Genomic DNA, 24,957 nt, shown 5'->3' on the forward strand with positions numbered 1-24,957 from the left:
TGGGTGCTTGAGGCACACTGGATAACCCATCTCCTGCTGCTCAGGGCCGTTTCTCACGCTCACCCTGCTCCTCGTGTCGGTAACTGGGTTGTGCTGAGGACCCTCGTCCGTGCAGTGCCGCGCCGTTCACCTGCGATGTACGTGCCGTGGAGTCACACGCTTTGCCGCTAATCGGGGCTTTGTTCGGACAAAGTGTGGACAATAGAAGAAAAATAGTTCTCCACCTTCTTTTGCGACAAGGCCCCGACTCCTGGGAAATTGCACAGTTGTGAAAAACCAGGATATATGTAAAGCGCAGTGTTTTCAGCGGCGCTGCTGCGAAAGGCTGTTTAAATCCCGGTGGTTTTGCCTCGCAGCCTGCGCCGTAAATCAGACGTTGGTGTGAGCCCGTGACCGGCCGAGGTCTGACACGTCCCTGAGCCGTAGGTCACCGCGGGAACGGCGCTGAAGGGATGTGCTCATAATGGGCTCTGGCCTCCCTCGGGAGGGGCCCCCCATACCTCGCGTAGGGCTGAGATGTGACATTTGGAGGGATTTCCCCCATTTTCTGGCTGGTGTTGACACCCCCATCCCACCCATCCTGGCTCCTGCAGACCGCTGTGGCCCTATGCCGAGGCGATGCTCTGGGCAGTTTGATGGGGCAGGACGGGCAGTTCCCTGCACCAGCTTTGGCCTCAGCCTCAGCCGGAGCTGTCGGCTCTGGTGCTTTCCGTGCTGGCCGTGCCCCCAGCCCAGCGCCTGGTCCGTGGCCCCCTGGGAGCTGCTGTGCTCCTGGCGCAGGAGCTGCGGGTCCGTGTTCCCCACCGACCCCCGTGGCGAGGCTGGGCGGGCGATCCGTGCGATCAGAATTGCTCTCAGTTTGATGGGAAATCGGTGGACCTGAGAATGGAGTGTTCTACTGCAAAGGCACCGGTGTTGCTGTTTGATTGCACGTGGATCTTCTGAAATAGCAGTCGCCACGTCCAGACAGGCGATAGCTTTCTGCCTCTGCTTGGCTGTATCGTGCTGCAGGATCGTTTTCTGTATTTGTCTCTACATTTGTTGTTGGTTTTCCATGCACTCTAATTAATTTTGCCATGTGTTAACGATAAGACCTCACTTGGAAAAATCAGGTTCAGCCGCAACTCTGGTTCCTGCACTGTGGTGGATGAACACTGTCAAGATTATCTCGGTCTAACAATTTTGTCCAAAATATTTAGTATTAACACTGCCTCGGGAAGTGCTATGTTTAGCTTCAATGATACAGCCCTGACACCAGAAACAGAGCTCCCAGCAAAGACCTCTAATTCCCTGTCAGAATCAACTTAATTAAATCCCAGCTGACTGGGAGAGGGTTTTCATTTGATCTAATGACTGTCCGTGCTTCCATTTGGAAGCATGTTACATCCTGGAGTTTATTCCCTGATAACAAGCAAGGTTTGTCTGCCTGTTTCCAATACAGTTAGATTAAAATAAATCCAAATAAATTTTCCTCCAAGAGGACAAAATCCATAGTAGAATGATTAATTAAAAATGAAAAGCAAGGGGACTGTAGTTGAGTTTGCCAGCGTGCAAGACGTGGCTCCGTGGCTGCCCGGGCTGACGGTGGGCCGGGCACAGCTGGCTGCTGGCGCAGCAAGGTGCCTTGCAGCCTGTTCACTCTGCTGGAGGAGCTGGTCTGAACGGGTCACCTGGAGAATGGACACAAGGACGTTTGTGTTGGACGTCCTCAAGTGTACATCGAGCCAACGGGTCAGTCGAGTGCTTTGGGGACAGTGTCCCGGGAGTGGGAGATTGGGTCCCCGTGCGGGGGCGATGCCGTTCGCACAGCCCCGACCGTAACCCTGAGACAAGTTCTCATGATGCACGGCAGCAGAAAAGCAGGGGAACTTTCTGAGTTCTCCAGACTTGCTCCAGAGCGCCTGTACCTGCTCCGCTCCCTGAAATCCTGGTCATTTGCACACTTAACCCAGAAAAAACTGACTGGTTTGTGCTAATGAAGAGGCTTTGCCAGGGAGCGATCAGCAGGTGCCCCGCGTCGTGCGTTGTTGCAGGGTCCCTCAGTGCTCTGCCATATACGTTGCTTGCAGGTGATGGTGATGATTCGCCGCCCAACTCGGACCCAACTGTGGACGACTTTAAGCTTAGAGATATTCGTTCTCCCATGTTAAAGATGAATTCTTGTTATCACAACCTGGCAGATCTTAAAAATAACACGACCGTGACCTCTCCATTTCAGGTACAGATTGAGTAGTGATTTATCTCTCAGGGAAGTTAGCAAGGTTACTTCTTTTTTGGGCAGAGAGGAGGAGGTATTCCGGTGGTGTATTAGATCCGTATCTAAGTCGGGAGAAGAGCAGAACAACCAGATGTGTGTGTGAAATTCCCGATCGGTTTCAAAAGGAAATATTTGTTATTTACACTTGCAATTGATAAACCAAGTATGTTTTACTCTCTGGTACCTGCCAGCAAGAGACAGAGTGCTTCCTGGCTCACACAGACCATAGGCCAGTGCCGGGGTGAGGGCAGCGTGTACAGCGTGGGAGCGCTCCCAGCGCCCCGGCACTGCGGCTGCGGGTTCTGCCGTGGGTGGGCAGCAGGAAGGCAGGTTCCTCCTGTGGTCCGCCGCTGCCTGCTTCCTGCTGGCATGGGGCAGGGCTCTGCAGAGCCCGGCACCTGTTACGTTTTCTGAACCGTACTGCTGAACGGTGCTGAATGCTACGAGCGCACACGCTGCGAACTGATGCAGCAACAAATGCGGTGTTCAAAAGATGGACTCATTTATAGCTATAATCTCCTCCTTCAGCTGCTGCACAAATTACTTTTAAGCAATTCATTTCAGTGGCTCAGAACATCACTTAATGAACTAACACTAAATTGAAAGAAAGAAAGTTTAATTAAAATACTGCATGGAAAATGTCTTGAGACAGGCTCTTCCAGGGGCAGATTGAAAGTGATGGCAAAGACATCCAGCTTCCGTCGGAAGAAATGTTGAAGTAGGCAGAAAATGTAGTTTATGATGAGTTTTAAACCAAGCAGACAAAGTGTGTGTGGTGGACTGGCCCCGTGCAGGGGCTCTGTCAAGCTTTTCCTGGGTCAACGTGAGTTTTTGCACTGCTTCATGAGGGGTTTGTGCTCCCAGCGAGGCGGTGGAGCCACGGCGGACATTCTTCTTGAGCCCCACGTGGTGGCAGAGCCCGAGCAGTCCAACAGCGGCCGCTTGCCACAGGTCCAGCACTTTTGTGCGCCTGTGGGAGTGGGATGCATCCCGGAGAGAGCACCTTGAGTGGCACTGGTCTCCAAAGGCACCAGGGAGGGTGGTGGTGGGTGCCGATGGGCAACGCCACCTCCTGGGGAGGGGACCATGGGCTGGGGGACGAGCACGGGGACCTACAGGGGATGGGATTTGACTGGGACGGACGCAGGAGAAGCGCTCCGGGCGGAGCACTGTGGTGGCCGATGTCAAACTGAAATGCCCCGTTTGCCTGGACATGGGTGGCTCCGATGGAGCGGGGACAGTGCTGTGCTTCGGGTACCATCACCCGGCACTGCCGGGCTGCAGCCGCTTGAGCCCAACATGAAAGAAATGCTTTTGCCATGCCCCCCTACTCGGTACAGCCCCAGATGTTGGATTAAGCCATCTTTAGCTGATTAAATTCGAATCTATGCAACGAATGCCAGGGACTGTCTGTACATAGCCGTAGTGTTTGCTTGCTCCTAAACACAGAAGGGGGATGTTAAGCGCATTCTTGCAAGTATCGGCACTCTCTGAAGGCTGTGGCTTCCACGTACGCTTTCTCTAAAGGTAGATTATGGCTGAGAAGGCTCAGCTGCACCGTGCAGAAGGTGTTTATCTTCTGTCGGCTGCGTTCCCTGTTTGCCACCTCCTGTTCCCCAGTGCGCACCGGGCCCACCCGCGTCTCACCGCAGACCCACTCCGTGGGGGTGAGAGCCTGTGCCAGCAGCCGAGGCTGCGCCGTCCTGGCCGGGGAGCACCCGCTGAGCTGGCAGGGGGCTGCTCCAGGTCTCCTGCGAAGTGACGTGGTCTGGGACACCGGAAAGCAGCTGTTAAGTTTCCTCTGAAAGTGAGAAGGATTATTTGCGCTGGTAAAAGATTCTCTGGGTCCCATGTTAATTGTCTTGATTAACGCGCTGTTCCGCCATCACAGGTGCAATGTGTAACAGCTCTGTAAGGGTCTCAAAGTCTGACCAGTTAAAAATTGTCATTAATCCAAGAGCTAACGAGATGCACATCTTAATGCTGGGAGAGAAGTTTTGCTTTGCACTTGCAGATCCGCAGCCGGTGAGGGCTCACAGGGCACGCGCCGGCGTTTTGGGGCTGGTGGGGCCACCCCGCCATGGGCACTGCCAGAGCCAGGGGCGCTGGGGCCGCTGTTGAACCCAGCCCTGCAGCTTTGCTTCTGCTCTGCTAACGTCCTGTCCGCTCGCAGCGAGCGTGTCTGGTTAACGCCGGGGGAAGGAGGAGGTGAGAGCCCGGCGCAGGGAGCTCACCGTGTCCGCCAGCCTCCGCCGTGCTGCTTCCAGCCCGTGCCTCTGCCTTTTCTCCTTCTTGCCCACAGCTGCCATCTAAACCCACCACGGTTTTCTGGAGCTTTTCTGCCCCGAGAGCAATGACGGCTGCACGTGCTGCCAGACTCCGTGGCTGCTGTGCGCGACGTTCACGGTCTGCTCCGGTGCAGCACCAGTGCTGCGAGAGGCCACATCCTTCCCCATGGACGGCTGTTCCCTGGGCTTGTTGGGGTCTGGGTGTTCCTGCCCGGAGCGTGGGACGTCCTTCCCACTCTGTGGCACACAAGTGTCCTGGGAGGGGCAGGAGGTTTGGCTCAGCCTGTCACATATGCCACCCCCCGGCACTTCTCCGTTTCACCCCCTCTCTTCCCTCTCCGCCGTGCTCCTTGCTCATCCCCGGGCAGCCGGGCGGGCGAGGGACAGCTGAGCCCCGGGACATACCTTTGTCCTCCAGTCGTAGCCCCCTGCTCCCCTCCCCGTGCTTCTCGGGGAGTCGGAGTGCGCGCGGGCAGAAGGTGCCATTTGTCACTCCCGGATGTGGGGCAGTGGCCGCGCTGGGTGGCCGGGCAGGAGGGGCCAGAGCCCAACATCTCTGGGGTCTCACGTTCCGGAGGGAGGATGAGAGCGAACGCATTTCTGCTCCGTGCTGGGAGGGGGCCCGGAGCTCCTTGGAATGGAGGCTCCTGCCCTTTGCTTCGCCACGTGTGCCTGTTGTAATCGGCTGTGACGGGACCCTCTGCGGTCAAGCTGTGTTGGGGTGAAAAAAAGCGTCTCTGTCGAGTGCCGTGCGAGGTGACGGTTCTGTGTGGAGCTGTTGCTGGCTGTCTCTCCTGTTTTATTGTTCTGCTTCTGCCAACGGACCGACCCGGCACATTTCGAAGCTGCATGGTTTCTGCTGATTGCATTCGGCTCCGGAGGAGTGTTCGATCGCGGCTGCCATCCGGGCACCTGGGACCACGAGCACCGCTGCTCTCCGTGCGCCTTCATGCTAAACGCTTCCATGGAATTATTTCCTCCTGAGCTCTCATTCCCAGCACTTAGTGAATTAAATCTCGCGAGGACGGTGAGAGAGGAGTAAATGCACATTGTTTCGTGTAGGCGCGCTGAGACGGGCGCTGCGGCGGGGGATGCTGCAGAGATGCGCCGCGGGAGGTACCAGATGGAAGTTTCTTTCCTCTCAGTCAGCAGCACGAAATTATTCTTTGCCGTAACAAGGGCAGAGAAATTTTGAATGCGCCAGTATTTTTAGCACTTAAATCCAGGAGAGTTACTCCATTTTGGGGAAGAGTAGCAGCTGCTGCTCGCTCTGCAGCACTGCGTCGTCGCGACGAGAAGCTGTAATGGGTGGCAGAGCTCAGCGGCGCGTCCTGCCTTCCCCAGAGCTGCCGGGAAATTGGACCAAGCTGCGACTCCGGCAGAAAACAGGACTCGTGGTGGGATGGAGGAGGGGGCCTGGACTTTCCCCAGGACTCAGGGTGCTCAGGCGTGGTGTTTGTCCGCAGAGCCTGGCCGCCCTCCTTCGCCACAGCCCTGGCCCAGCTGGGACGGAGGGGTCAGGCAGGTGCCGTGCCATGTCGTGCCGCGCTTCGCGGTGTTGGTGAGCAATGATGTTTCAGGACGTTTTGCTGATGATACTAGATCCTTACTGGGCTTAATGCAGTGGAATTGATTTCTGTTTGCCAGGCTATCATTCACCTCAGCAGGGAAAAATCAATGCAGATCAATCACATGTGATTTTGCATGCCATTAGATCCCAGTTTAACCTCTGCTGTCCTCTTCCCTTCCCACACACTCCCCCTGCCATGGACCACACCGTTTGGGGGAGGATTGATGGCCCGGGCTCAGCCCTGCCCCACCTGCGAATCGCACTTTGCCCCGTTCTGGTGGGACTCAGGTGGTGCTTCCCTGTCCCCTTCCAGCTCCGTAGCCTTGCCCAGGCCTTCCTCCATAGCCCATCTTCTGTGTAGCCGAGGGGCCCTGAAGTTCTTCTCGTTTTGGTTCCTCATTGACACTTTTGCAGGCAGGGGAGAAAGCTGCATTCAGGTCTTTGGGTGAGCTTTTTGCTCTGCCTGCTGGGGTGGAGACTGGGAGCCCTGGTTCTGCTGTGGGCTGCCGGCTGCGCTGGCGGGGCACGGGGCTGGGTCCTGCTCTTGCAGCCGGTGCTGCCCTTGGAGCTGCCGGGATGCTCCACTTCATTTCATGGCAAGTGTTTCCGAGGTGCTCTGGCCATCCCTGGAAGAGGTGAACCTGTAAAGCTTCCAAGTCCCTGAAGTGGCCAGGATGACTCCTGCCGAGGTCCCGTTGCTTGTGGATCAGGAGGGACTTGGCCCCAGAAGCATTCCCGTGTGTCGACGGTCGGCAGCTGTGGCAGAAAGGCAGGATTGACCTGTTTGCATTTGGGACTGGCGTTTGGTTAGTTTGGGTTTGTTTTGATTTTTTTCTTTTGTAAATCTGAAATTACAAAAGTGAGAGCAGGTCGTGGTTCCTTTTAAAACGCCTTGCAGTGCTCGAGCCTGCACGTTGGCACTTTCACCACTCTCCATCAAATCCCTGCATTTAAAGCTCCAACATGCAGCGTGAATTCCTCACTGCTGGCAGCCCGTGCGTTGCAGAGTTATTAAAAAAACACCCTGCTATCTCTCTTTTTGGTTTTTTTTTTTTAAGACAGACAGAAAAGGAAACCAAAGGAATCTCTTTTAAACAGTGAAATGCAGAGTCGCACAATTTCCTGAGCAAGATAAGACCCACTGGCTGCCACTGAGGTTTGGAGCCAGGAGTCCTCCTCGGGAGGCTGATGCTGAGGGTCATGCTGCATTATTCAGTGGGAAATCGAAGGTTTGCATCCTCCTTGAAACCCCTTTCTGGTCCTGGGGCCCACCTCCTGGCACAGAGCGGCAGGATGTGGAGATGGTGCCTACATCCTGCAGAGGGGCCGTGGCTGGGCTCGTGGGCTCACCGTTACCAGACGTGGCTGTGTCGTTCACTTCCCTCCCTAAGCCCTTTAATTTTTCATGACCTCCTTATGCCTTCTTCATCCACCTGGATGGTGTCGGACGTAGGTTTTGTTCCCCAGGTCACAGGACCCGTCAGCATCCCATTTGCTTTCTCTGTCGCAGTGAAGCAGCGGGCTGGGCGGGGGATCGCCGTGCAACAGCTCCGTACGTTCCGGGTCGGTGCAGCATCCCGTCCGCTCGGCAAACCCCCCTGTGCCCTCGCTCGGGTCGAGGGGCTGGTGGGGGCGGGAGGAGAGACGTGTTTGCCGTGAGTTATTATCCCGCACTTATCAGCATTAAACTGGATTTGACAACTCATAGCCTGGGATTTGAATGATCTAAATCCTTCTTCATTTGGCAGCCTGGTCTGCTGTTATTTATGGTGCTTCCCAATTTATGATCATCTGCAGAGCTGGAGGCTTTGTGTGCGGTGCCATCAGCCAAGTGATTTATACAAATAATAAGAAGAATGGGGCATCTGGAGCTGAGCCATGGTCATGAGCCCCCCGTGCAGCCTTCCTGGGGCCCTCGGCAGCAGAACTGTGCAGGCAGGAGCATGGCAGCAAGACAAGCTTTAGGGTGAAACCATGCATAGCAGTGTGGAGATGTCAGCTCTGGGTCTTGTTGGGTTGGCAATTGCTGATTTTGCAGCTGTACGACTGACTCGTTGTGGACCTCAGACACAAAGTTTGCTGTTTGTCATCTTCCCACTGTAGCCAATTTATCACCATGATCCTTGCGTATCGCTCTTCGTGCCTCTAAAGGGTTTTCTCTGGGGCTCACAGAGAGTGAGGCTTTGCAGAAATTTTTGTGTGTCGTGGTCCTGCCCTGCAGATGAGGAGATGGTGGGCAGGAGGGCTGCGTGGTGCTCCGGGAAGCAGGAGGTGCAGGAGCAGAGGCAGCCAGGGACGATGCTGTCATGCAGCGACTCGCATGTCCCCTGCCTTAAACTGCTGGCGCTCCGGCACACCTTCCGGCAGTCACCGTGAGGCCAGTGCCAGCCATGCGCTGCCAGCCTTGAAACAAGCCTCTGCCGACGTCCCTCCCGGCATTGGCAGTGGAGCTGGTCTGAGCAGCAGCTCGGTGCCACAGGCAGTGCCCGCGCCGCCATGCCAGGCAGCACCTTGCAGCCGGTACCCACCAGCCTGCCTGGCCACGTCACCCAACACGTTCTGTAGTCGTTGTAAGCACAGTGCAGGTATGGTTCTGAAAAGCTGATTAAAGATTGTGGGTCATCCAGTAAAGCTCTGGGTGTTCAAGGTTGCTGTAGCACAGGTACCTCAGCTGGAAAGGGTATTCTTGACTGCAGACGGATTTTCCCCTGGCTTTCCCTGCTTTGAACCTCTTTCTGGCCGCGCTGTGCAGGCAGTGCAGAGCACTTCTTCACAGCCCTTCCAGCCCGCTGGATCAGTCCCGCGATGCGACCCGGCAACGCGCTGTGGGCTGCACCGTCCCACCCCAGGTGCAATTGTTCTGCCCCGCTGGAAACTGGTTGGCTTTGGAAGAAAGGGCAAAAACTCCACACTTCTGTGCCAGGCAGGCTCTGGAAAACGATGCCAGTCAGGGAGAGGCATGGGCTGTCCCGGACCGTGCCGGGCGTGGGCCACTGCCCTGCACCAGCCGCGCTGACTGATGTGACACGGGGCACAGGGCAGCGGGCAGAGCCCCTGGGGGGATGCCCCTCTGCCCTGCGGGCCTGAGCCCGGCGATGCCCCAGCCACCAGGCTGACAGCTGTCCTGCTACGCCCTGGGCATCACAGACGGGACCATGGGCGTCATCCTGCGCAAATCGAGGGCACGGGCTCCTGGCATCTGTGATGGTTCGCACATCGTGTCCCTGTGGCCTCTCAGCTGGGACAGGTGTTCTTGGGGCTCTTCTGCATGGAGCTGCTGCTGATGCTGGGGCAGGAGGGATGCACCGGGAGCAAGGACGAGGTGCCTGGGATGCTCCAGGAGTGGGGATGAGGTGCCTGGGATGCTGCGGGCGCAGGGATGGGGCGCCCAGGCCCCTGAATTGGTGGGCGAGAGGATGGGGCGGCAGCGGGAGCAGCTCCCTGCTCCGGGTCAGGCTGCTCCGGGGATGCAGGTCTCAGCACTGACTGCAGCTCCCCTGGTTTTGTCGTCTTTCCTTTGAACAAGGGGTTTATTTCCCCGTTCCTTGCGGAGCGCAGCCTTCCCTCCACACCGCGAGAGGGGGAAGGGTGGGAGGGGGTGTGTGTATTATGAATTTCCTATTTTTTCTGATAAAACTGTATCGCTGTGGCGAAAATCAAATCCTGTCTTCGATATTTTTAGCATGAAAGCGTGAAGCAGCCCTGGTGCTGAGGGAAGGAGCCGGGCGGTGCTGGCGGAGGGGAGGATCTCCATGGAAACTGTTTTCTTTAAATTCCCGCATTCGGGGCACTGAGCATGTAGGAGGTGATGAAGGAAATGAAAAAGCGAAAAAAGAGAGAAGCTTTTTTACTTTCTGTTGTCACGAAACTGCTGTAGGAATCTTAGGAGAAACGGGCATAAATTATTGATCATTTCAGTGCTAATACATGTGAATTTTAATTAATAATCGCCCTGTTGTGTGTCTCAAGCGCGGTGGGTAGGGATGAGTGGGCAGCAGCCCGCGACCGACCAGCGGTGCTGGAGGGGCCCGAGTTTGTCGAGAGCCGCCTTTGGAAGGGGTCCGATGCTGCACTGTGCTCCCGAGTTGTAACCTCCTCCATTTCACCCTTGGGGATGTTTTCCTGCGCGACGTCAGACTGTTGGTACTACCCAGACGTGGGGGAGAGGAGCGCGTGCCCAGCCCGCGGGTGCCGGGGGCGATGCTCCTGTCGGCAGTGGTGGCTTCTGGGTTGGGTTCAATACTTCTGCCACAAGAGGGTTTTCACGTTGTTAGCTTTTAAGAAGGCATGGAAGTGTGCTGTTAGCCAGGCCCTGTTGTTATCCTTGTCTGAAATCCTGATGGCAGGTGTGAGCGAACGGTTGGTCCAGGAGGTTCTGTGGACCTGCATCCCCACGGGTGTTGGGGCCAGGGTGGCACGCGGACCCTCGCGGTGCCCGGTCCCAGTGTCGCGGGTCGCTCTGCTGACAGGGTGATGCAGTACGTAGCAGGCACCGTCTGAAAAATGTCTCGCTGCAGCATGGAAAGTTATTTTTAATTCATTGAAAAGTGAATGACCTAAAAGCAGCAGTTGGTGATGGAGAAGATTAAATAGTGCAAAAAGATACATTTTCAACCAAGTAATTTTAGAAGGAAGAAGTGCTGCTTAGCACGAGGTGCACATCAACTCTGCCTGGCCGTGGGCTCTGCGGTTCCTCGGCTGCTGCTGCAGCTTCCGCTCCGCGTTCTCCGCGTGGCACCGCTGCTGACGCCGGCCGAGGCTGAGGATGTCGCTGCCACGCTCACCGGGATGGGGTCACCCGCTACAGGAGTGGAAACCTCTGCGGGAACTGGGGCTTAGCTCATGCTGCTGAGCCAGAGTTGGTTCCCAACACAAAGTTTCTCAGTGCTGGAGCTTGTTTCATTCTGGCTGCAGCGTCTGCCCGCAGCTCTGGATGCAGTTACCTGTGAGAATGGGAGACGGCTTTTGGCTCAACTTTTCAGGGATATGTTTTTCCTTATATTTTTAGACCCAATGTGCTTTCCGTGAAATTGTAAACTGGTTTCTGATTCAGCAGGACCCTCAAAGGCTGCAGCGAGTCTGGCAGGTCTGCAGCAGCGTGGTGGGATTTGCAGTGTCCGGGTGTTCCTTGCCAGCCTTGACCGGGTGCTCGAACCTGTCGTGCCCCTTGGGAGGCATTCGCTGAACCGGAGCTGTACCAGGTGGATATGGTTTTGTTCACTGACAGTTTGCTAATTTAGTTTCTGAGGTTCCAGCTTCAGTGCAGCCTCTCTGCAAAGGTTTCCCTCGTGCGAGGGGCTTCGTGGGTCCGTGCTGTTCTGGCCCATCCGTTGGGTGAATCCAAGGTTAAAGAGCTGGGTGGGTACGAGAGAGGTTGTTTTTCGCAGTAGATGCTTGCTTAAAGCAGCATCAAAGCCGTGTCTGTGCGGTGGGCGCGGGTTGCTGGACTCCTGTTTCTTTCTGCCAAAACCAGGTAGCCAAGCAGCGTGTTACGGCGTAGTCTGGGAGCCGGGCGAGGAGGGGTCATCTTGCACCCAGCACAGGGGCGTCGCGGGCGCCCCAGACCGTGCCTGGCTGCCTCCAGTCTGTGTTGGACGTGAAATGGTGATCCAGAGGTCAGAGGCTGGGCATCGCCTTGACGCGTTCACGGGTTGTAAACCTGCCGGCAGAGAGGTGGTCTGTTACAAGAGGTTTTAAAGAGTGTGCAAGAACAGCAGCAGCAACCACAGAGTATGTGTAGAGTATATTGCCTGAAAAGAAGAACCCTGAAAACCTCCCATGACCTGTTTTCTTGGTTGCTAAATGGGAACAATATTTAACCAACAGTTCAGACCCAGGCGAGAGAGGAAGAAGAGGTGATCTGAAGAAGTTCAAGATTCACTCAGTGACTTTAACCCCAAAAGACTGAAACCCCTCCGAGGTGCGGGCTGTGCCCAGCGCTGCAGCCGGCCGTTAGCCTGGCTCTTCGCCGGGGTAAGCGGGAGCCGTGCTCGGCCTTTCTGCATCACTTTTCAGCCCTTTTACTGACCTCAGCAGCGGGTGGTTACAACCTGCCTGGCAGACTTTGCTGCCCTCTGAGGCAGAAGGGTTCCATGCGAGGGAATAAAGTGCTTCACCTTTGAGCTTTCCAGCTCAGTGCCAGCCAATTTGGCCCCGGCACGCACCCCCTTTCCGTTTGCTCGGCAGGACAGGGGTGTTACCATTGACCTCTTGGGTTTTGCTTCTGCAGTACCATCTCCATCTGCAGTGGAATTGTCTCCCTAAGTCTGTTCACAGCAACCAACTGTTGTAGGTGAATTAAGATGAACTTCAGAATGCGTTTGTGTGTCACTACAAATGTGCATCCTGCAGGAGAGGTGGGGCAGGATGGGGGAGATGCACAAATATTAGTAGGAGCAGCCAGAGTTCATCACTCACGTGCCTGCAGCCATCTGGATTTCACAGCTCAGCAGACGCAGTGGGCACGTTGTGCCCTGTTGGGGACAGAGGGGATCCGGAGAGGGAGCGGGAAGTCCCCTTGGAGACACAGAGTGGTGGACTGCGAGAATAAATTGGGAGTGGTCTGGTGTCCCGGGTTCCTCTGCGCTGAAGTGCTGGTCCCGGCTGGCATGGCTCAGAGGAGGCGAAGCCCGTGTGAACGGGGGCTCGGCAGTCATCTGCCTCCCGGGGAGCGCCTGGGGTCGGGGTGCTGCTGCGGGGGACTGAGGGCAGCGACACGCAGCAGTGTGCGCCTGTGGGCAGCGGTGTGTGCCGATGAGCAGCGGCGTGTGCCAATGTGTGCTGGTGAGCAAGTGCCCTCCTCCCCTGGGACGGCTGGATGCGCGGGCGCTGCCTGCTGCCGGTGGCTGTTCTGACTCCCAGACCCTCCTGGAGTCGCTGGCTCGACTGAGGATCCATCCTGGGGCACGGGTGTGCTGTTTCGGGGGAGCCTGCGGCTGCGGAAGGGGCTCTGAGGTGCCTTGTCTGGGAGACACCATGGCGTGGGGCGTGCGTTTGGTTGGTGCTACCTCTGCTGACGTCCTGGAAGACAGACCGTCAGAAGTGTCCCCAGCAGCTCTGGAAGTCTGTGCCAGTCTCTGAATTTGGGTTGATGGCATTTTCTTCCTTGTCTTTTCTAATCTGCTGTGGTAACTTTCTATTACGTATCTGAGAGGGATAAAAATCCTCGGAGGGAGAAGGGGCAATCCCGGTTATGTGGTTCAGTTGTTTTCTCCACTGGCACATGACAGAGCTAATAAGTGAGAGAAATCATCGCAGTGCTCAGAGGGCTCCGAGGGTGCCGGTGCCCGTGGTCGGGCAGTGCCGGCGGCCGGAGTGCGCGGCTGGTGTTTGCAGGCACAGCCGGTGCCAGGGGTCTGCCCCTTCGCAGAGCCGCAGAGGCCACAGCCGTGTGCTGAGCGACCCCGTCAGTACAGGTGGGCTGCAGAAACGAGGGGGAAAGAAACGCAAATCCCGGCGGCCGTCGTGGCAGGAGCCAGCTGGCTGTTACCGTAGCCAAGTGCTGTTGGTTGCAGAACCCACCTCGCACCCAGCGCTGGGTCTCGGAGGCTGCGTCCGTGCTGCCCCTTCCCCTGCCCCAGCTCGGTGCTGCGCCCCGGGCAGTGGGAGAGCAGCAGTTGGGCAGTAATTGTCGTGGAATTAACCTCTGACATGCTTCTAAAAATAGGCCCAATAAATCCAATCATTAGCAGCTCTCCTGCTCGCTTTGCCTCAAGGGTGAACGCTGCAGATTAAAGTGTTTACAAGTTACAGGTCCGTGAGCGTTTCCTCACTCCTCCGGTCCCTGCGCCGAGCACCGGCCCCTGCGCAGGGGTTTTGCATCCTGGTGATGGCACGTTGGTTTGCAGGGAGCGGCACCAGCATGGTGGTTTTTGGGGTGACGGAGGGCTGAAAGGTGTCACCATAATTTACCTTGATAGACAGTGGCAGATTCAGCAACGGGTGGAGGAAACTGGCACAGTTGATGTGGTCACCCAGGCTGCTCTGCCTGGTGGGCTTGGGTGGAGAATACAAAGGTGTCTTCACCCGTCTGCTCCCGCTCCTCCAAGGGTGAAGGCAACCACCTCCCCACACGTCGCAGGGGAGCGAGGAAGCAGAAGAGATGGTCGGGAGCGAAGGCTGCCCCTTGCACAGCACCGTGGGCAGGTGCCGGGCAAGGGCAGCTGGGGCACCGGGCGGCACTGAGCCCTCCCTGGCTCCCAGGATCCGATCACATATCCCAAAGTGGTGGGACGGCTCCCCAGGGCGTGAGAGGAGTGTGCCATGCTGTGCTGTGCCATGCCGTGCCGCCCAGCTCTGCGCCAGGCTGCATTCGGCACAGGCACAGCGCGGAGCTGGCAGTGCCCCTGAACTGGGCTGTCGGGCAGGGGCCAGGAGTGCTGAGCGGGTCTTGGTTCACAGCAGCAAAGTTCCCAAATGCCGTGGCCGTTGTTATTATAGACAATAGAAAACTGGAGATTTATGGCGATCCCGCAGGGGACGGGGCGCTGACAGGGCGTGTGGTTGCGCAGGGAATGGTGCTTTCCAGATGTGTGGAAGCCAATCTGCGGTTACTTAAATTGTCTTTGTCTTCTTCTTTCCAGCTGACATCATCTCTACAGTAGAATTCAACCACACTGGAGAATTACTAGCAACAGGGGACAAGGGGGGCCGCGTTGTAATATTTCAGCGTGAGCAGGAGGTAAGTGTCAGTGAATGCAAAATGCCCATTTTATCCTTTTAAGAGGAGCTTCCTGCTGTTTCCTAATCCGTTATTGTCACTCCCAACCTCCGGTCTCTCCGGCGGACTGGAAAGCGGCTGTTAACATAACCAGGACCAGATTCCATCTTGTAAAACACCCTCCAAAGCCGTGTTGTGTTTCCTGCGTCCTTTTGCTCTGGCTGCAGCTCTCTGCAGCTGGGCATGAGTTGGATCAGGTGGTGCACTCGAGCGTGCCATGGGTGCCATCTCCCAGCTAACACCCCCCCAAAACCCTCTCATACCGCCAAAATGTCCGGGAGGCGTAGATGGATGGAGCAATCATGTTTCCCTTCCAAAACACTTTGCCCCAGGATATTTTAACAAACTCTTTCTGAGGCTGCAGCCTGCCCAGCCTCACCCTGCCCACCCCGGTGGCGAGTGCGCGCAGCCGCTCCGGCTGGGGCAGCTGCGTGGGCCCCTCCGCGCGGGAGATTCCGCTGTTCCCAAAGCCGTCCCGGTGAGCTGCTCTGGCACCACGCACATGGCATCGCACGGCCCGAGCCGGCGGGAGCTGACCTCCCCTGCGGGTGTTTGCTGACGGGGGAAGGGATGAGTTGGGCTCAGCCATGAAAAATGTCACAGTCCAGTGATGGTTTTACATTTTTCTCAAAGTTACAACCTCAGAATTATTTCTATATACGCTGGAGAGAACCGACCGGTTAAAGGTTGCACTCATAGGCACTTCGTCAACCTTTCCAGCAGTATTTCAGTTCTCATTTCTCTCTCACTGTATTATCCTACTGCTTTCCTTCAACTTTAAGCTTCCCAGCATCACGTGGGGTGTATTCCGTTCAGCTCCTGCTCTGCAGCAGGACTGTGCTCCAGGGACAAGAGGGGCTTCACCGGCCCAAACGCATCGTTGCGAGCAGGACGTTCATCCCCGCGGTAGTTTTCCTTTGGTTCCCTCAGCGCCGTTCCGAGCTGGCGCTGGGTGGTTCACCACCTGGGACTGGCACATACACGGTTCCCTCTGAGCCTGAGCCGCGGCGCACAGCGTCGGTTCCTGCGGAGGCTGTGTCCGGGTCGTGGGTGCTCCGTTCTTGCTTTATTCGCGTGCCCGTGGGGTGAACGCTGCTCGCCCCGTGGGTGCCGTGGTGCCAGCAGCTCCTCTGGGGCGGGTTTCGGCGCCCGGCAGGAGCTGGCGCTCGGTGCCTCAGACCCCTCCGTTCCCCCCGCAGAGCAAAAACCAGCCCCATCGCAGAGGAGAGTACAATGTCTACAGCACCTTCCAGAGCCACGAGCCAGAGTTCGATTACCTGAAGAGTTTGGAGATAGAGGAGAAGATCAATAAGATCCGATGGCTCCCGCAGCAAAACGCAGCCTATTTCCTGCTCTCCACCAACGGTACGTGCCGTGGCCGCGGGCAGCCGGAGCGGCTGGGCACGCACCGGTGCTGCCGCCCCGCAGCCAGGCGGGACCTGCTCTGTGGTGTTTTTTGGGAAAAGCACCGGTTAAACAAGTCGAGTCCCTGCAGGGTGACGCGGTGTCAGGGAGCGGGAGCCTGGCCGGAGCTGTCTGGCAGAGCCTGGTTCCCTCGCACGAAGCTTTGTCCTTATTTCACAGCGTGTGTTCCCTGCGAGGGAGGGAGTCTTTTGCCCCTGCTGTCAACTTTTTTTTTATTATTTTTTTGGGATCTTGGGAACTTTTTTTTTTTTTAAAGGAGAAACTGCAGCTGGTTTGTCTCAGTTTGCAGCTGCGTTCAGCCCAGCAGCTCCATGTTATGTTCAGATAAATATCAGGAGGATCCAGGAATATTACTTGGGATGAATGGAACCTTAAGATGGATGTGACTTAATTACTTCAGGGGAAAAGGAGGGGTCTAATTATATTCCATAACCAACTTACTTTGTATTATAGAATTGACTCTATTGATCATTGTAATAAAATTCAAAGACTTACTAAACTCATTTGGGGGGAGAATCATTGAAATGCAATGAAGATTAATTATAGAGCATAATGTTCTGTTAATTGAGTTTTTAAATAGTTTTTTGATTAACAGGGATATTATCTTTCCATTTGGGATGGTGGTTCATATACTAGCAGGTTATCAAAACGATTCTTTTAGAAATACTCCCGTGTTCTGCTGTTTCTTTTTCTTCTTACTGTTAAACTAACATTATATATAGAAACCCCCTGAAGTAAAGCGAGTTAATAAAAACAAAATTAATGGCACTCTGTTGGAATTGCCGTGTAGAGGAGAAAATGAAGATGGATGATATGGTTGTGTATGAAACCTGGTGGAAGTGATGATAAACTACTGATAGAGTCTCTGCCAGGAGAGAGGAAAGAAAACACCATTATTCAGAGTAAAACCACGTGTTCCTGGGGCTCCTTTCCCTGGGGGCTTCGGCACGGGTGGGTGGGATGCCAGGAGGGGATGGGGCGGTGCCCAGGGGCAGTTTGGCGCTGCCTTCAGTCCATGGTGAATGCTGGGCTCTGTGGTTTCTGGGTGGGGAAGGTCAGGGTGACTTTTGAGTGAGTGAGAGGCACCGTTTCACCTCCTCCAGGGAGCTGCCGGGACGGCGTATGGCCGCACGTGCTCTGCTCCTTGGCAGTGCTGAGGCACCCGCCGCCGTGCCGCCCACTGCAGGGGTGTCGGGTTCAGCCTCCTGGAGCTGCCCCGTCCCGGTGCCCCCACGGGTCACCTCCTCTGGGGTGACGGCCCCGTCACTCGGTATATGGAACGCCAACGTTCAGGGCATGACCTCTGGGGCTCTGAGCCCTGGGAAATCACTTCTATTATTTCTCCATTAATCCAATAGTTCTGTTCTGTTGTTCATCCACCTCCCTGTGTCTGGGATAAACGCGCCGGCAGTTGTCCGGCAGGAGCAGTAAAACCAGGGCTCTGGGGCTGCAGTGCCATGGTGACAGGTACACCTTCTGCAGCCGCTTCCAGCGAGCTGCCGGTGGGGACGCAGCAGGCTTTTCCAGTTAAATCAGCCAGCGTGGCCTTGGCACGTCCATCGCTGGGGCGGGGGGAGCTGGTGGCCATAACGCTCTCCTCTCCCCTGCCCCCAGATAAGACTGTGAAGCTATGGAAGGTGAGCGAGCGGGACAAGAGACCGGAGGGATACAATCTCAAGGATGAGGACGGCCGTCTCCGAGACCCCTCCATGATCACCATGCTACGGGTGAGTGCGGGGAGACCAGGCTGTCAGGGAGCCTTCACCTGGGGGCCTTGGATGGGAACTACTGCCGGTGTCACCTGCGCTGCAGTGCCGGTAATGCCGGAGTGGCACGGCGGGTCGATGTCGGAGGGCAGGGGGATGCGCCGTGTTCCGGAGGCCGGTGCTTTGACCGGTGCGTGAGCACGGGAGCGGAGGAGGGAGCTGCCGCTGGAGCGGTGCCTGGGCTGCTCTGGTTCTGGCTCTGGTTCTGGGTGCCGTGAAGTGCCACCTTTCATCTCATGTCAGGTAGCCCAGTGCCACGGTGCTGCTGCGCTGCCCTGCATGCCCATCCCGGCGCGGAGGCGGTTAACGAGCTCTCCCTTCTTAGTGCCTACACAGGGCACTGCTGCTTTGGGACCATAAGTACTTTCTCTGAAGGAGTTTTCCTCCCAGCCTAAGGAGATTAAAACCGGCCTCCCGAATCCAATGGAAACACTTAAGGCTGCGTCTTCTGTTTGCGGCACGGGGGGTGGGTGCACAGACCCCACTAAAGCAGCCGCCCTGCGCCCTGGGAGCGTGCGGAAGGGGAGGCCCACGGGCATGGCAGCGCCCGTCTGCTGGGCATCACTTTGCCACCCCCAGAGCTGCCTGCCCTGGCCAGCGGTGCCGGCAGATTTGCTGTTCCCCAGTGCTGCCCTGGGATAGCTGATTGTGATCTTTGATTTGCGTATAAAGAGCCAGCTCCGGCCCCAGGCGGAGCGCACCCCGTTAATTGGATCAGAGCTCACCCTGGCAGCGGGTGCGGGCAGCACTGGAGACCCCTGAGCATGTGGGCTCCAGCAGCGAGCGGGGTGCCCCTCTGCTTGACATTAGAGCAGAAACAGATAATGACTCCTTTAACCCATAGGCCTAGAAATGCCAAGCGTGCAGGAATTTCATCATGACATTAATCAGACCAGACCAGCTTGTAATTTATTAACATCCTGTCAGAATTTGCATTTTGAGTACTTGGGGGTTTATATTTATATATATAAAATTGTTCCTATGATTACCCCTGGCTCACTGTTACGGCTTCCCGTTCCGTTGCAGATGAAGCCATTGAGAACCCAGACAGGCTGTTAATTCCCATCTCCGTACTGAGCTGCTCCTGGTGACTGGCAGGCGTTTTTCTTTACAGAGCAAGAAAACATTTTATTTCATGTGTATATGTACCTGCTGTCATGTTTCAGGCAGCATTTCCAGCCTAATCAGCCGTTTCCTAGACAGCGGTTGGAGCAGTCTGCTCGGGGTCTGTGGTTATCAGCCCTCTGCGGGGCTGGGGGCAGGTTTTAAAAGAGGGCACTGATGAGGGATGTTACTGCAGTTGGTGCTTCTGTCTCTGCCTACAGGCGCTGGAAGAGCCCTGGGCTCACCGAGGAGGCGTAGGGCACAGTTCCGCCCAGCTCTGCCGTCTCGGTGCCCATGCCAAGCTCTGCTGCGGGCGGCTGTCAGCATCGGTCCCGTGCCCAGGGGCTGCTGGGCACCCCAGCGCTCTGCTGGAGACCACACAAACCAGAAATGCAAAGTCAGCGTTCGCAAGGGAGCGAGTTTTTAATATTGATTTCATTTTATTTCTAATTTATTCTTTAAGCTGGGGGAAGTGAAGCAACTCAAGAGTCCAGGATAAATGTGATGCATATTTCTTTTCGTTTCCAACACGAGTGATATTAAAACTGCCAAAACATTGATGTAACCTCTTCAGCAAAATATTTCATTATGGGAACAGTGAGTTCTGACATTTTGAAATGAAACTTTTTAACCTTTTTTTGTCGTTTGGGTTGACCTGGGTATCAGCTCTGTAGGTGCCACGACATCCGTCTCGCCTGTGGTGGCCACTGACTGGTCAGACCCGCACTGGCAGGCACAGGGAGTGGGGGGCACGTATGCCACAGCCCTGCCTGCCTGTACCCACTGGTGGGTTCCTCCTTTCCTGGGTGAGAGGAAGCCACAAGGACGGTGGTGGGTGGCCCTGGCCGTGTGGCACTGCATCCTCTCCGGCACACGGTGCCGACTCTGCCACCCTCCCCGCGGCACCGCTCACGTTGGCTTTGCAGTGCTGTGTGTGCCCGGGGGCTTAATGCTATCGATTAGCTGCTCCTTCTGCTTCTTACCTGTGTTACAGACAGTGGGGTGGGAAGAAAAGGCCACCGGCGTGTGGGTGCAGGGTGGGCGCAGGGGTGCTGAGCTGGCGGGTCGGGCTCTCATCCCAACGTGCCCCTGTGCTCCCCCATCTGTTCCCGCCGCGCTGGTGGGAAGTGGCTGTCAATCGACTGGAGCTCACGATGAGGGTTGATGATGCCTCGGCGGGCGCACGGGCGATGTGGTTGTGAAAATAAATAAATAGTCGTCGTGCTTATCTTCGCTGTGGTGTTCCCTACAGAAAGTCCTACTGACTTGTCAGAGAACTGGACGCTGTTTCTTGGTGTTCGCTGTCCGACTAGAAAGTTTCAGCCTTCGTTTGACTTCCAGTCCAGTCGTTCCCAGCAGCAGCCCGGTGCCGTGGGGCTGGAGGAGTTTGCTACTCGGGTGTCTTGCCTCGTGCTGTGAGATGAGGCGCTGCTCGGCGAGCAGCCCCGCGGGAGCGCGCGGCTCCTGCTTCACGGCAATGGGGAGAGGTGAAACACGGTGTGAGTGCTCGGGGTTACGGTTGTCAGTATCTGCCTGTGCAGCGCCTGCCGTCCCTGAGGACGGAAGATCGAGGAGTTTTCCGCCAGCCCCAGTTTGATCTAATGTTTTGATGGTTTTACTTAGATAGGTATTTACATGGCTGTAACCATTTCGCTGCAGCTTGGTGTATCTTTGCCGTTTAATTGTTCCGCGGTGCTCACGCTTTGGAGGAAAGCCGCATCCATCCACAGTTCAATTTTCAACCACAGACAAGCGAAAAAGGGTTTTAAAACCACCTTGCTGCGATCATCTCGTACCCGTTCGTCATAATGGTTTAAATATGCTTGATGAGCATTGCTCTCTGAGGAATTTCTAACCCACGTAGTGCAAAAGCAATATTTAACTCTGCTCAGAGTGTAAAGTAAGGCTGGCGCGGTCGTTAAGAGCTCTGCTTATTTGGATAGCCCCGGTCTAACAGCTACAGCCCGTCGGCCTCATTTCACAGCCTCTGCGAGCTCCCGGGTGCCGCGCGATGTACAGCCGTACCTGCACCGTGGGCTGTGTGCAGGAAATAATTGACACAAGTAGTGTCCAGGGCTGAAGTCTTTTCAAATAGAGAATGTGTTTGCTTCGATCCCTCACAGCGCAGGTCAGACTGCGGTGAAACACTGGTGTGCGTCCTCCCACCGGTACCGTCCCTCCGGCTGGAGCGGGCTGCGGGCACCCGGTGCTGTGCGGGGCGAGACACTGTCTGTGCCTCTGATGAGCAGAACTGGGGGAACCGGCCAGGAGAGATACAGCTCCTGAGCCTCCCTCCGCCACAGAGATCTGATCTTTACGCTGTTTAGAGAGAAGCAGCAGCAGCAGCAGCGGGCTGTGCTGCCCGCGCTGCCTTGGCACGGAGCGTCCGAGCGCCGCAGGGACGGCCTCCCGCCTTCCCGATGTGCTGGGGGAGGCACATGCCGAAGGATGCTCTTGTGTCGGGCCGCTGCGCGTTCTCAAGCCAGGCTGGGATTTTGCCGCTCCACCGAGTCCCTTGCTCCTGAGCAGGGGGGAGAGCCGGGGCTGGCGGGGCCTCTGGGCAGGAGCTGCTGCTGCCTCCCCTCCCCTGTCCCAGGGCAGCCCGGGACAGCTCAGACAGATCATTTGGGAACAACTTTCCCTGACCCGGGCAGCTGATCTCTGCCCCAAGCACTTTAAAATTTTGGTAAGTGCGGAAGCGCCCTGCAGACCGGCTGGTGTGCACCTAACGAGCCCAGGGACCCAGTGCTCTGGGCAGCAGTGTCTCGCCCAGGTTAGTTAGGACTCAGGAGGTGGCGGTGGTGCAGAAGGTGATTTTTTGTGGTCTCCACTGGGCACCTCCCTGGGTGAAGAATGACCCTCCCAGGCCAAGTACAACGTGGGTACAATGAGCAGGTAGAGTGGTGTGCCTGGTTCTTGGTGTTTGTAGCTGTCACAGAGCTCTCTGATTAAGAGCTACCACTTCACTCTCTCAATTCCAGCAAATTCCATCATAAATTCTGTTTCAGATCTCCCATTTTGCCAAAGTGCTCAGATTTCTTGGCCCCTGGGTGCAGTGCCCCTGGGGAGGCTGTGCTGTGTTGCTGCTGCATCCGATGCACCTGACGGGAAGCCCTGGAGCCCGGCTGTGCGATGGGAGAGGGAAAGGGATGGGGGATGCTTCGGAGAACTGCTGTGCTGCTGCGTTTCTGCCCCAGCAAGGAGATTTGCCTGTCTTCTCCTTGTGTACGTTCTCCAAAGCATTATCATGTAAATGACAAGGTAATGGCAGACATTTGGCTTTTTTTGGCTATAAAATGCACACAGCAGAACTAATCAATTTCAAATGATCGTCATCAAACCATTGCCACAGAAATTAAAAAAAAAAAAAAAGTATTTTCCCGTTTTCATTAGTCGCTTACATTGTGCTAAAGCAGCTCAGTCTGTAACCCTTGCACGCTCGGCAGCCCTTTGGCAGCCCGGCCCGAGCGGGCGGCACTGGGCTCACCACCACGCAGTGCCATCTCTGGGAGGCCATCGCGCTGGTCTGGGACGTGCCGGGGACCCGCGGGGTGTACTGGCTCGGAGGGGCTTGATTTGTGTCACGCTCAAAGTACCACCCTGCATGAAGAAGGAAGGGCTTGGCTCAGTCTCCCGGCGAGGCACGGCCGGGCTCGGGCCCCCAAGTCACGGTGCAGTCACGGTGGTTCCCCTGGGACAGGCAGCGCCAGTGCCAGGGCTGCGGGGTGCAGGGGCCCAGCTGGGCATGGGGACGGGCACTTGCGGCACGGCCGCACAGAGTCTGCAGAGCCGCTGAGCCAGTCGCAGCACCAGCCAGCGCGAGCGCTGCCGGCACCTCTGCCTGCTCAGTTCCACAGATAGTTTTTGCCATGGCTTTTCTCAATTATTTGCTTTTCCCAGGCCATGAGTAGAATTTCTGGTGAAAACTCATTATTCATCCTTTTAGTATTTGTAAACTTGCCTTGAAATGCCGATGACCAGAATTGACCTTTCAGATATTTTTTTTCATCTCTTTTTCCACAGCAATTACGCTGCTGGTATCCGTGTCTAGACGTACTGTAAAAACAATGTGCTGGGCAGAATTATCAAACAGGTGTGGATTGCTTTGAATGTGTGTTTGGTAACGTGGTGTGCTTCTGCACGCTTCTCCTGGGAAAAGTAGGAAAATTGACAACTGCCTGGTGGGATTTTACTGGCACTGGCTCTTTTTCAGCAGGAGAAATAAGTTAAGAAACATCTTTTCAAACAATCACATCTTTAAGGGGAAGGCAATTCTAATGAGGTTGGCGTGAAGAGTTCAGGATTTTTAACTTCAGATAAGAAAAATGTTCTGTTTGTTCTTTAGGGTTTCTGCAAACATTTCAGAATTTAAGTACAGATGGTCAAAGTAATCCTGGAGTGTAATAACTGAACTAGGACAAATTCTCAGTTACAAACAAAAAAAATCCTGTTGTGCTATAGAAAGATGCAAAGAATGGGAAATCTGGGATGATTTGGGCTGTATGTGGAACAACACTTGCAGTCAATGCTCGGCCTGGCGCTGAAAACCCTTCGTGAACTGGCCCTGTAAAAGACGGGGGGTGTTTGTGTTGGTGGCCCGGACAGTCGGCCCACACGGGCTGCCCTCAGGCTTTGAACCCTGTGCCGATGGAGCGGAGCCCGGCGGATGCTCCTGCGGCTCAGTCCCCGTTGCGGCTGGGACCTGCTGCCCACAAACGGCTCTTCTTGTCTTCTCCGGGGCATCCGAGTGGGGACAGAAGGACGATGGCCCTGCTTCTGCCTTGCCAAGGGCGGCGGGCGCCGGGACGGGGCACGGGGCAGGCGGTGCAGGGACCCTCACCCATGGCACGGTGAGGTCTCGGCACGCAGCCAGGTACGTGTCACACCTTCTCCCCCTCCAGCTCCCACTCCTGCAGCTGCGGGCATACGCTCAGCGCCTGCCTGCCAGTGCCAGTGCTGGCACCCCACAGTGTGCCCACAGCCTCCTCCGTGGCAGAGCGGTCACTGAGAAGCTGGACACGTCTCCGGCTGGCAGGTCTGCCGGGCAGCACACGCGCCCACTCCAGCCCTGCAGTGCTGGCTGCACCATCCTCCCTGCAGACCTGATGTCCATGGTCTTCCTCCTGCGACTGGGACCCGGAGCCTTTGGTGCAGCCCGCACCTTTCGGACCTGCACAGGCGAAGGCGGATCTTCAGCTGGCAGCGAGTCTGTGCCTGCGTTTCACTGCGTGGAAAGAAGCGCAGTAACGGGCGGCAGAAGCAGCGGTGTTGGTATAATGCTTAGCAGGGAGGAAAGTGTCCAGGATGGATGCTCCATCCCTGGAGACGTTCAAGGCCAGGTTGGACGAGGCCCTCAGCAACCTGATCTAGTTGGAGATATCCCTGTTCCTTGCAGGGGGGTTGGACTAGATGACCTTTGAAGGTCCCTTCCAGCCCTGACCATTCTATGATTCTATGAAAAGAGATGGCAGCAGAAGCTCTATCAGCTCCATGGACTGGTGATGAGATAGCGGTTTATCCTCCCACAGGGAGGTACCTTCCACACTTCATGGGGAAGGTCCAATAAGACAAAATCCTGAAGAGTGTGAAATTGTCAATCTGCCATCAAAATAGTGTTGGATGCGTATTTTGTCTGCAAAATGTTAATCTGCAGGCAGGGCTGGCCAGTTATTCCTGGTGCTGACAGCACAGAATTGCCGTTTGGAGGTAAGAAACAAACATTGGGGAGCACGTTCAGAGGAGCTCAGCGGCTGGGGCAGGCCAGGAGCCTTGCTGGGCTTATCCCCGAGCCGCCAGCTCTGCTCTCCGCTTTGCCAGGAGCTGGATTA

General features: G+C 56.1%; 1 protein-coding gene across 3 annotated transcripts in view; it reads left to right on the forward strand.

The window, feature by feature from the left end:
- PPP2R2B (protein phosphatase 2 regulatory subunit Bbeta) overlaps positions 1 to 24,957 on the forward strand; it is a 92,845-nt gene that overhangs the window by 55,994 nt on the left and 11,894 nt on the right. For all 3 annotated transcript variants that reach the window (XM_086621338.1, XM_086621336.1, XM_086621337.1), the window contains 3 exons: positions 14,698 to 14,795; positions 16,034 to 16,199; positions 17,874 to 17,986. In XM_086621338.1, the coding sequence (XP_086477464.1) occupies positions 14,698 to 14,795; positions 16,034 to 16,199; positions 17,874 to 17,986 (377 nt within the window). The remainder of the gene's footprint in view (positions 1 to 14,697; positions 14,796 to 16,033; positions 16,200 to 17,873; positions 17,987 to 24,957) is intronic.

The sequence above is a fragment of the Tauraco erythrolophus genome, chromosome 16 (genome assembly GCF_009769465.1).
Source record: "Tauraco erythrolophus isolate bTauEry1 chromosome 16, bTauEry1.pri, whole genome shotgun sequence".
Taxonomy (NCBI): Eukaryota; Metazoa; Chordata; class Aves; order Musophagiformes; family Musophagidae; genus Tauraco; species Tauraco erythrolophus.